At 34.7% G+C, this 12,273-nt stretch overlaps 2 protein-coding genes across 3 annotated transcripts in view; both read right to left on the reverse strand.

Annotated features, from left to right (window-relative positions):
* The window catches only part of LOC128993929 (cubilin-like), a 100,652-nt gene extending 99,896 nt beyond the window's left edge, over positions 1 to 756 (reverse strand). For both annotated transcript variants that reach the window (XM_054418053.1, XM_054418052.1), the window contains exons 1-2: positions 712 to 756; positions 107 to 220 (exon numbers count right to left, since the gene is read on the reverse strand). In XM_054418053.1, the coding sequence (XP_054274028.1) occupies positions 107 to 220; positions 712 to 734 (137 nt within the window). In that variant the 5' untranslated portion in view covers positions 735 to 756. The remainder of the gene's footprint in view (positions 1 to 106; positions 221 to 711) is intronic.
* Positions 757 to 2,981: 2,225 nt separating this feature from the next.
* LOC128995688 (uncharacterized) lies at positions 2,982 to 4,984 on the reverse strand. Its single transcript, XM_054420705.1, has 2 exons — positions 4,603 to 4,984; positions 2,982 to 4,017 (listed from the first exon to the last, which is right to left on the reverse strand). Exons 1-2 carry the CDS (start codon positions 4,887 to 4,889, stop codon positions 2,982 to 2,984), a joined length of 1,323 nt encoding a protein of 440 aa, XP_054276680.1. The 5' UTR covers positions 4,890 to 4,984.
* Between the last annotated feature and the right edge of the window lie 7,289 nt (positions 4,985 to 12,273).

Below are 12,273 nucleotides of genomic sequence, written 5' to 3' on the forward strand. Positions count from 1 at the left end.
ACCTGCCTAGAACTTTTTGATGCAGAACTTGAAAGTCAAAACAAAAAAAAAAAATGATTCAAATAAATACATAGGCATTTAATCGAAATCGATTAGTTCAACTTACTGGTCATGGTAGGGATCGTTGTGTGTAACAGATGACTTAACAAATAGCAAAGTAATCAACAGGCACCAGGACATATCAGCCATGGCTTTGTCCAAAGTGGAACCCCTCTCAAATCTGCAAGCAAGATTTAGAAATTTAAATAGATCGTTTATCACAATTCAAACAGGGCACGGGCTGAAATTTTATTCCTAAGTACTCGTAGGCCTACATAGGTGGTTGCATCATGACACGACGTAGGGGATATAGCCTACTTACTTTTCTTGTAAATTAAAAAAGTTCATTTTGTCAAAATTAAATATGTTTAAAGGCAATATGATGAATGAAGATCGCCGGCACAATCCTATAAAAAGGAATGTTGTATATTAGAAACAGCTTTTAAAATTTACTAATTCATAAAAAAACATCTAAAATATGACACAATTTAAAAGGTACAAAATATATTTAAACACCACACATTTACCATTACAACAAAAATAAAATCTTAAACACAAAATATGATTATTGTAGATACATTTGAAGTTGCAATCCAAGATAATTAGCTACACTAATTTATTATTTTAACTTTCATAGGTCAACAAAGATCTCATAAAAGTTTACAGACTTACCTCTCCTGTATGTTGTAATGCATAGCATTGACAGCTGCAAGCACAAGTGAGTATGCAGCAGACTGCCGAAAGGGGAGGAGCCGGTATCAGCATCACACTCCCCTTGATAGGATCCTGATAACATGGCTATGCTCAGGAGAGATGCTGTGCGTGGTACCAGGCGACTCTGACGATTAGTCTGAAATCAGTCTGAGCTTGAAGTCTGAATTTTCTAAACCATAAATACTGGTTTACCTCATAAGAGAATGTCTAAAAATTTGCCTAAAACATTTGCGTGAAACGTGTACAGTTCATGTAGTACTATGAACACACTGCACGATAGTATAGTTTTCTTACATCCCAAAACGGGTAGGAAAAGTCCATGAACCAAAATTAAAATGTTAGTTTGCATCCAATTTCGAGTTAAAGCTGAAGTTTCGGGAATAAACTGAGCGTAAAGTAAACCATTGATCTGGACCTCATAAGTACGGACATCACTTAGTCCGGATTACCATTTGATAGCACCTTACACCCCTATTGCATAAGCCTAAGCAATTTTGACTTAACTGTATAAACTACGTATTTTTGTTACGCATCTTGCTGTTTAGTAGATTATTACGGTCTCATTTGAATGGAATGATTGAATGATAGATTTAGCTAATTTTTAAAACTCAATTTTAATTGAAATAAATATCTAACTGTGTGAGCCTAAAAATGAAAAATAATCGTATTTAAAAGAATATGATCTCTTTTATGGTGTGGAGGTAGAGGGAAAAATGAATTATCTGCCTTTTCATATTCATACGTCAACACAAGTGAAATTAGTTGTTGAGTTCGTTAACAATCCACAAGTTTCCTTTGACTCTCTCTTTCTGCTTTTCCTCTTAAACTTTCAATGGGTCGTTGATTAATTATTTTACATTTTAGTAAGCGAATATTTAACTTAAGCTGTCTTCAAATATTCGGTTCCACTAAATGCATTTCCCTACTAAGAAGGAACTATTACTGTAGCTTTTAAAAGTAAAGCATAGGTTCGAAACCACTGTGAGATTTCGTTTAAGGACACTCAGTAGCAAGAACACCGTTGGTTCAAATAGTTATGGAGGTATATTAGTCGTATGTTCAAATAAATATAGGTACGAGAACTCTCGTAAACATTTTTATATTTTGAAAATATTTAAATAAAAAGTGGGAAGTGAACCTGCTGATACAATCATGAGAGGAGTGCTACGTATTTTGTACACAAAAATTTGATTTGTTTTTCCACCCAATTTTTCCCCCCTGATAATTAATTGTCACATTGCAATAAGGGTAAAGGTTCACATCAAATGCAATGTTTTAAAACTGTTTTTACTTACGTAGCCTGCTGATTTTACCCTGATGAACATAATAGGTACATATGGCATCCCACTGCTATTCCACACCATCCATTGACTTTAGCTTAAAATACGTAAAAATAGTATTGTAAAACCAAGCCAAGTACCGGTACGATAGATGTTTTATTTCAAGTCGCTATTGAGATGAGAAATGTTCTGCAGTAATAATAGTTGATCAAGAACAAGACTATTGCAAAACCATTCTTTATGTGTCTGGGGGGAAGTAATATCTGCCAAAGCTATGGCGTACTTTTGTTTGGCAAAACTTGATACTGTTCACTCTGTACTTTTTACCATTGACTAAAAGCATGGATGAACAAAAACACATTTTACTGTGCCATCAATTATTACATTATGGTCCTAGTTTACAGTTAACATTTAACTATTAGGAATAATTTATATACATTATCATTTTTGTAATTAGTTAATTACACTTATTAATTTCATTCATTAACTATTCCTCTACAGGAGTGTATCAGGCCATAGAGAAATGAGAAAACACAACTATTTCTTCAATCAAGTTTGGCACAAAAGGGTGTACAATTTCCGGCCTTTAAAGTTATATGGGTAGCCTACCGTAAGTGATAAAACAAGATTTATTTTTTTTTACATTTTTTACCAATACAGTACCATATAAATGATTATTTGCATATTGATCTGCCTGAAGTAAAGTCCTTTGATTGTATACACCAACAGAATGAAATGAGTTAGGTAGTGGTCGTTTGTTGGTAATTGTGACAGAAACTCATTAAAACAAGTATAGAGTATAATAATTTTAGTTGAGCTATTTTCAAATTTGCATTTATAGTGTAGAGCAAAATGATGAAATGTATGATGAGTCCAACCCAAACCTACGTAGATAACGGTTGTATCTAAAACTAAAATAAAATTATCTGGTAAAAATAAAACTCACATTTAGAAACCATTTAATTTCACTTCGTGCTCATCATTTAGATCCATTGCAGACGACGTAGTTTGAGAAACACACGAGAAAGTGCTGTGAGAAGCATCACTTTCAGGCCATTCAGGGGTTAATATTTTACCGCAGACCACGCTGTGGGATTTTCCACCAAAAGCAAACTTTTTATCGCAAGAATCAACAGCCTGAACAGGCTTTTCATCTTCAAAAAAGCACAATACTGAAGATTCTTTAACGCTTATCAGTTGTAGCCCTCCTACCCCATAGAGAATCAAGTCTAGGGTAGGATCACCTTTGAAGAATTGAGCAACGTAAGGGTATTCACCATAGAGTTGAACGCGTTTGTTTGTTGGATTGACATTGTCCATTAGAAATCCAGAACCTAAATCCCACAGTTGTACACCACCAAGGGCAGTACAGGAGGCTGTCAGAATCATCCCTTTAGCCACATCCAGGGTGTCTCCAAAGATGAAAGGTCCTTTTATGCTCCTCAAGGGTCGTTGAATTCTCAAATCCCACACTCTAATTCCATCCCAGCCCCCTGTCACGAGAAGAGAAGGCTCACTAGGATGGAAGCGCACACTGTATATTCTCTTTTCATGGAAGTCTTCCTCGTCGGAGTTTGACGCTCCGCAAAAACTCGGGGAGGAACACTTTCGACCCATTTCTGAAATTAGTTTCTCTTCGGATACGTCGTACGCTCTCACAGTAGCGTCTCTACCCACAGTGACCAGAACGCCTTCTGAAGAGAAGTCCATGCTGAAGATTTCATTGCCGGCCTCTGAGAGAAAAAAGTCGTTGAAGTTCGTTGAATCTTCAAAATCTCTCCGCATCACTGTTCCAGAAGTACTGGAAGCGTAGAGCACGTTTGGGGTTTTAGGGTGGAACCGGATACAGGAGATAGAGTCGTTGCCTTCCCAACCCTTGAGGATGGTTTCTGGAGAATATTTTGCTGGGAAATTCATGGACGAGAAGACCTGGAGGTCTCCGGAGTTGAATCCAACAGCTAGCTTCTCGCTGTTCTGGGAATATCTGAGGAAGAGAGTAATGATTGGGAAGATGTACAAGTACCTGATTAAATTCGTATAAAAATATCACTGTGGTGACGTGGTCATATATCTTAAAGCCTTGGGCCTGGAAAAAGACCTTTGGACTTGTATTATCCTATCTAAATGATTTGGGCGTCAAAAAGTTGAAACTCCAGCTGTCACTTATCAAGGGTTAGTGGCTGGCATCAGGCGAAATTAGTTATTGAATTAACTTGTATTCGAGAACGAACTTTTCCTATGTAACCTCGATTTCCCATAGTAATTTATAATATTCCGGTCCTTACCAGTTCTACCAATTCTACCTGTGCTACCACATGAGTGGAAACTTCTCACTTGGTAACTAGATGGTTGCCAGTTCAATCCTAAAAATAGTAAGTACCTTTTTGATAGTTGAAACTTGAGCCAGCTGTCCTTGATCAATTTCTGGCTTAAAAGCAAACAAATCTTATACAGTTGAAAAACTATCATTTTAATAACTCAATTCTCACTCATAATGAATTCTTATTTGCCTAAAACACTCGCCTGGTGTGCAGACGTGGTATATAGCTAATCTTTCAGTTAATGGTACCTGATTGACGTCACTCCTCCCCAATCATGCCTGAAGAACTGCTGTCTGGACGTGACCTTCAATTTCTCATACCAAGTCGTCTTACTATCTATCTTTAAGATTGGCGTTCTCAAGTGGATCTTCTCCAGATTGTCGCAGAAGAAGTTACTCTGTGACTTGTGCATTCCCATCCTGCTAGTTGTGGTCGCAATTCTGGCCGTATTGCCGGAAGAAGGCACTCGGAGAACTGAACTGGACATGATAACGTTTGGCTTTCCCTTCTGTGAAGGTGAAGTTGGAACCGACATCTTTTAGAACCTTAGCTTATAAATCGGAGATTTTATAAACTCAATTTGAATTTTATTTTATAAAGAAAGTTGTTTTTGTTGTATTTTGTGTGACATTGTGGATCTCACAGCTGTCAAACATACGAATGTACAGTACAAGAAATAGTTTGAAAATAGTCATAGAGAGACATTCAGATTGGTAACGAGTATCTTCTATAAGTATAAAATAGGATGTTTGTATATTTGGCAGTGATAAACTCAGACACCGCTGAACCGATTGCCACGAAACTTGGTACATGCGTGTAGAATTTCATGGAATAGGTTTATACTCCATCAATTTCGTGATCCGTCCAATCGGCTCCGCCCCAGTGGCTCTGGAGTTTCCCATGTTAACCTTATGAGAAATGGAATTAATGAATCTTAACAGCTGTTTCAATTAAACAAGTTGATTCTGTTCTATGATGTTCAATAGAGCATTAAAGTTACAAGGATTACCAAAAGGGTGCAGCACTATTATTTCTTTTACATTTATGACAACAGCTAATTTTCAACCAAAAGGTGAGTGAGCATAGCTAACGAACTTCAACCTGGAGGCGAGTTAGCGTAGTGAACGAGCTAACCTGAAGGCAAGTGAGCGTAGCGAACGAGCCAACCTGAAGGCAAGTGAGCGCAGCGAACGAGCTCCAACCTTAAGGTGAGTGAGCGTAGCGAACGAACTTCAACCAGGACGTGATTGAGCCATGCGAACGAGATCATGTTGAAAATTAAGAAGTTAAACGGGGCAAAGCCCGCGGGTTACAGCTAGTATTAATAGAAAACTGTTTCTGTGGAATTTAAAAATCTGAGAAATATTTTGAATGCATTTATAATCTAGAACTAAAACAACTGTTTTTGCTGCAGTATGACGAACAATATATTTTTGAACACTTTCTGAAGACATCAATAGTAATCAATTTACGAGTTTTGGGTGTATCTGTACAGTCCAAATTTGCTTATCTTTTTTAATCCTCTATATCATTACACCGGAAATATTCAGCAAACATCAGTTACTCGTTTGGATCAGTTAATTAACTGATAATCACACGAGTAATTAATACGTAATTATTCAAGCTCAGTAGAATGATATTATCATTTGGTCAAAAAAGCCACTGTAGTATCACACTCTGATTGGCGGCTCTGTATTTTGTACAGAAAAACAATTCTCACATTAAACCACGAATTAAAAAAAAACCTCCCTTATAGTTTTTTTTTATTATCTTAAACAGTTTTGAGGTACTGTAAAATCCTAAGCCTGTTTTATGTGTGTTTTGTTGTGGTGAAGTTTGAAAGAATCGATTAGTAATTGTTTATATATTTGTGTGTATCTGTGTCATTGGCAATAGTTTATTTTTTTCTCAAGGCAACGGTCCAAATCTTAACATGGTAACATGGTTTTGTTACCATGTACCGCCGACGATTTGTTACATATTATAATCTTTAATTGATATCCCAATAGAATCTGATTTTAGGACCGTTGACGTTTGAAAACAAATGTCGGTCTTCAAATTTGAAGACTAGCTCTATTAACTACTCGATACCCGGAAACTTTGTTGATGACGATGTTCCCCTCATATTTTTTAATGTCTTTTACAGTTAATGTTGGGAACCTGTGGAATTGTTTTAACTATCTAGTCTCTGATCTCATTATATGTGGTAAAATAGTTCCAAATTTTAGTTTAATTACAAGGGACATATAGTAAACAACATTTGTCTACTTAAAGTGGACAAAACTAACCTTAAAGTTGTCGTAAGTTCAGTAGGTCCATAAAAGAATGATTTAGGCTTATAGTACAGCATCGTGGTGACAAGTAATGTCACTCACTAAAATAGGTAATTATATGCTAATTACCTACGTAACAAGTGTATTTTTAGCGAATTTCCCTTTATAGGTAATCAGCTATTACCGAAAGTTTCATGATACGACCTAAGCGTATATTGGTTGGGTGTTAATGTAAGCATCCAAAGATAATCAATTATATGTTTGAGTGTAATATGGAATCTCTAGTCGACGTGTATACTGTACTTATTGTTTCATACCATCCCTTTCCTCTTACCTAGCATGTCCACTGTAATTTCATTATAAAATACACAAAGCCCAGCCCCTCTGCTAGTGAATTCTGCTTTGTGTTATATTAGTATTAATGTCACTTGCTAACTGTTTTGACTCCCAACACAATTATTCTCACTTTATTCTGCATAATTCCGGCCAACCCCAAGTTACACTAAATCGCTTTTAGGCCAGTCCTGTGGGTAAACCAAGGGTACAGTTAGAGTTGTGATAAAATAAGGAAGTTTTCATAACATTTTGAAGTCATTAGTTGTTTTTTAAATTATTAAATTTTACTGTTGACCTGTGATATTAACTGCCCTACACGTGTAGTCTATAAAAAGCTTAACTTTTAGACGGAGATTATTTCAGAAAAATTAAGTTTATACAAAAACGGTTTATTTGTAAAATACCCATTGTCTTGAAGGTTGACTGGGATATATTGAATTTTCTTTAATAACTAAATATTATCGTGTTTTAACGCATGGCTTTTTATTATTTTAGTTCAGCCCCCATCAAATAGCCATCTAAATACTAAAATTATAGGGTACAAACACCAAGTGAGGAAAACCATAAATAATTTATATGACAGCACCATTGCATTTATATATGTAAAAATCCAAGCCATTAGATGAAGGTTGTAAATTGCAGGCACACAAATCAAGGTTAGTTACTTCGAGTTAATAATAGCAAAAATTAATTAAAGAGCTTCTCCTCTTGTAAACCAAACAATTCTCCAGTCTACTGTCGACTAAAATTATTATTCCTATCCACCCCAGCCTAAACAACTATAAAGAAACGTCCACCATATATCCATACACAAGTTAGCATTCGATGTAGTAGAACCTAACTGTGTTATAGGGAGAAGTTCCATATTTTAGGTGTATGGAAATTACGTAATTTATTCTTGATATATTGAAACTTTTTAGTTTATAGAATGGGAGTTGTTTTTTATACCGGTAATAAAATAGAATCTATATAAAGTAGACGACCTTTCGTGGTTTGTTATTTGTAATGTCGATTTGAACAAATTGACAAAAGGCAGATTGATGGTAATACATAAATAAAAAGTAACATTTTCAATATATGTGTGATAATTTTTTGTTAATAGATTGTCTACTAATACCCTAAAGGTTGTAGAAGTTCTTATCTTAACTGAAGGCAGGAGCTTTTGTATTGTTGATTGTTTAATATTCTTAAGGATCAAGTGAAGCCATTAAAACTTTTCTGGGAGAACAATAGAATATTTTGTGAAAGAGTTGGTTGAATGCCGCACAAAAGAACCAAAGTGGTATTATGTCTTTGTAAAAAGTTCGTAATTCATTTCGATGTTTAAGTGACAATGGAAATTAACAAGACAAAATAATATTTTGAATCTCACAACCCATGACGCAGAAAAGAAAAAGAACTAAATTTAGGTTAGGCATCTAACATTTTGTGTCTGTCATGTGTATTTTATAAATTCAGATATTTTGAATTCGATTTAAAAGAGGAATGATTTTCATCAATTATCAGAAGATTTAAACTCATCAAATTGGGAAAAATATTCTTACATAGTTTTTTTTTAAGCAGACTTTTGACAAATTTCAAGCTTTCTTTGCGGTTTGATTTACATTTTCCCAACCATGATTCATTTATTTAATCTATTTTCATACGTAAAAAGTAAATAATCATTACAGGTTTCTTTTTTAGACTTTGTTTGTCCAGAAACATACTTTTAACTGAGCACCGCCTGCAAATTAAAACATTTAAATATGAAACCAATCACTGTTTTAAAGACACAAGTATCACATTTACACATTGAAACAGCAAAGCCATCGAAACTGAACTCATCCTTCCAGAAAATGCCGCAGTCAGCAAGCATTAAGCCCGAATACAAATCGAATATTATTGGAATGACTGTCATTTAACGGAAGAAAATGAATATAAACGACTATTACACACAGAGTTGGCAGTTATTGTTACAAGCAAAAGACAAATCTTGTTGTGTACGTTCTTAAGAAATTAATAAAACAAATGAAGTTATCTTATGGTGTTTATTGGTAGGGGATCTCTAATGAAGAAAAGGTTCTAGTCATTTTTCATTTTGTTTTATACTCGTAGATAGAAAATCCTACAGCTTGAGGTAAGCTCTCAATCATCGAGTCTCGGCTTCATCACATCTTGAATAAACGGTATCAGCAATCTGACACATACTTTCTCCCATTAGCTTGTCAACATTCCTTTACAGGGCAAGCGGTGGGAATATGATTTTTTTGGAGGAATATCACAAAAATTGCAATAACTTTTCAACCATTTAAATAATTTAAACATTAAACTATTTTAAACATTAATAGTAATTGAGAGTGTACAATTTTGTTAAGAGTTGAAAAAGGGCTAAATATAGTTCGGCCGCTTAGAAAGCGACCTCCTCCAGCATTGGTTTAGCATTAGCGCGCAGGTCGTTTTCTAAGCGGCCGAACTATAACTATATTTTAATCAGAACTGTTCCTGAAGTTTTTAAAAAATTATTTTTGTTTTATAGTTGGTTTTTATGGAAAAATCGAAAAATTTACAATAACTCTTTAAATAACATTTTTACAGCAATGGGAGTGCTACCATCTGTAGGAAATGAAAAGATCTATAATATTAAACATTTTGATTAAAATCCTTCAAGCTGTCAAAACAACGATATTCGTGTTATTTTTTTGTGTACATAGGAAAATTACCATTAAAATCCAAATTTCAAAACATACTATGTAGATGGGAAGAAGTAAACACAGTATTTTTGGGATTCGAACCCAAACCTCTATGCTAATAGACACACGTACTAATTATCAGCCGACCACTCATCTTACAATAAATTAACTATGAGATGTTATCTACTTTGATAACCAATTTAATTTGACATTTTACACATGCAAAATACTTTGTCTATTTATCTTTGAGTTTGCAACATATTTGAAACCCACTTCATTTAGACTTCTGAATATTGCTTCATATTAATCGAAAACCAAACTTAAAAGGTTTCAGCCATTTCAATAACGGTTGTTGAATAATTGAAGTGAACATCGCATTGATGTTGTTTAAGATAACTCTGTGTAAATATTGGAGATTAAATGGTTTTGTTCGGTGCAATGATACAATCACATATTATATTCTAATTCCGTAAGGAATTTCTTGTTTCCTCAAAATACTAAAACGACCACTAAACAAAAAAAGAAACGTTTTCAAAAACCTTAATATTTTGATTCAATATCTAAGAAACGAAAGGGATTGAAACACACTTTGAAAATTGAGTTGAAACGTAATGAAATGAAACTCGGTCCATAAGATCAGCGTAACTGTTCTTTCCGGGGAAATGCGCCCTTATATTATGAGAAAGTGGCAATATCTGTCAAAATTACACAAACTTTACGACGGACTCACCATTTCCCTTCATGCCTCATTCGTTGCCATTCCAAATTGAACAGAAGTCGAATTATACATAGTCTAGATTGAATTCCATTATATTAATTGGCAATATATGAATACTCACATAGAAAAATTGCGTCTTTAACAAATAAAAACTTGTAGTGTTTTGTGACTAGAACTAGCTTGCACTGAACTGTAAGTTTCATAAAAGAATAGAATCGAACTTTTGAAATATTTATTAGGATGCTTAATTATATTTAAATTACTAGCAACACTTACTGATTACTACATAGCCAAAATTCTAATCGTCATGTAAAATACAATGTAAACTGGTCCTAGAAACATCTATAGCAACAGTATGTTTTTTGCCAATTTTTTAGGACTTCGAAGAACAGATTCCCGAACTCTTACGATGTTCTCATCTGTACGCACCTAGACTTTGACTTCCCCGGACTTCCTGAGAACAGGTCCCTTTAATTCTTTTTAAACTCCTACCTATAGCTGTATTCCTAGAGAGAACCGCGCCATGACGACGGACGTTGAAATGATTTCAAAATAACCTCTGAGTTACAATCGTGGATTCGTTATTTTTTTAATTGGCTTCAATGCCAAAGGCACTGTGTTGTACCATTTTTACTGTCCAACGATCCATTATTACTCAAATGGCAAGCCATTTGTTGTTGTTTAATACAACAATGAAAGTTTTACTCTTAACGACAGCTGATTGACATATGTTTAAAAATTATCCGTTATGTATGTATGGACCACACTTTATACAACTCAAAATGTCAACCTTCAGGTGTCCTCTAAAAATACATTTAAGAAATCTCAATAAGGTATCATAAAGGTGTATATGTCTACCTGGCGTGTGCTGTAATCTGTAATGTATGTTCAACATGTATTATGTTATGTCTGCAACGTCAGCTGAAGCGGGACATACGCAAGGTGATGCATACATATGTAACTCTTGACACTAAACATGTGCTACCAAGACGTATAGTGACGTCAGAGTTAATTCGTCTACGTCACTAAGTCGGGCCGTGATTGGTTGTGTACTATCACATTAGCCCAAGACAAGCGGTGAATTATTTCGTTGACTTTGGATACTAAAGTAGACATCCAATCTATGTACTTAGATATTTTTTTTGCAACTCTCTATTAAGGAATATGCTAAATTTAATCAATTCTTCACCAACATAGGCTATTTACTGAACATATTTTTAGACATTTAACATGGGCCTTATGGGTTTATTGGTCGCCATGACATTATTTTTGCAATATAATAAAAAGGTAAACAAAAGAGTCATAACATTATAATAGTCAACGAATCATCTTAACTAGCACACGAGGTGTTAGCCCGTCCTACGTACGGGAATTCAGTAGTCAGTCAAAACCGTGTACAATTCAGATCAGCTAGTTTACACATATAAAGACAAAGTTTCTTGCAGTTTTAATGTAAAACATCCTTTTGTAAACAAATGTTGTGTGACCAAATATGTTTTTATTCCATTATAGGCCTATACGATATGCATTTTAAATCCGATAATTTTACAATAAAACAGCAATTCTGCAATTTTTACTATGTGAAAAGCGTTGAAGTGAGATTTGCAGCCGATTCGCACAGACGCACACTGATTATAAATAGCATACAGTAGAGAGAGTAATAATCAATTGAGAAGTGCATAAGGTTAACATTCGAAACTCCAGAGCCACTGGGGCGGAGCCCTTTTGACGGATCTGCACCAAACTTCACACAAACCATTCTTGAATAATGCTTAATAATGCCTGAAAGTTTCATTACAATCTGTCGAGCAGTTTCGGAGTCCATAAAGGACAAACAAACAAACATACATACATTGGATTTTATATGTATAGATTATTAAACATAACCATAACCTTCAGTTTTGTGATGTGTCTGATGATGCA

Source organism: Macrosteles quadrilineatus, unplaced genomic scaffold (genome assembly GCF_028750875.1).
Source record: "Macrosteles quadrilineatus isolate MER2022 unplaced genomic scaffold, UCM_ALF_1.0 Scaffold_5__1_contigs__length_97177068, whole genome shotgun sequence".
Classification (NCBI taxonomy): Eukaryota; Metazoa; Arthropoda; class Insecta; order Hemiptera; family Cicadellidae; genus Macrosteles; species Macrosteles quadrilineatus.

Coding starts and splice junctions, on each gene's coding strand:
- LOC128995688 (XM_054420705.1), bottom strand. CDS start 4,889: ATGTCGGTTCCAACTTCACCTTCACAGAAGGGAAAGCCAAACGTTATC. Junction 4,018..4,602: donor GGAGGAGTGACGTCAATCAG/GTACCATTAACT, acceptor TCTCTTCCTCAG/ATATTCCCAGAACAGCGAGA.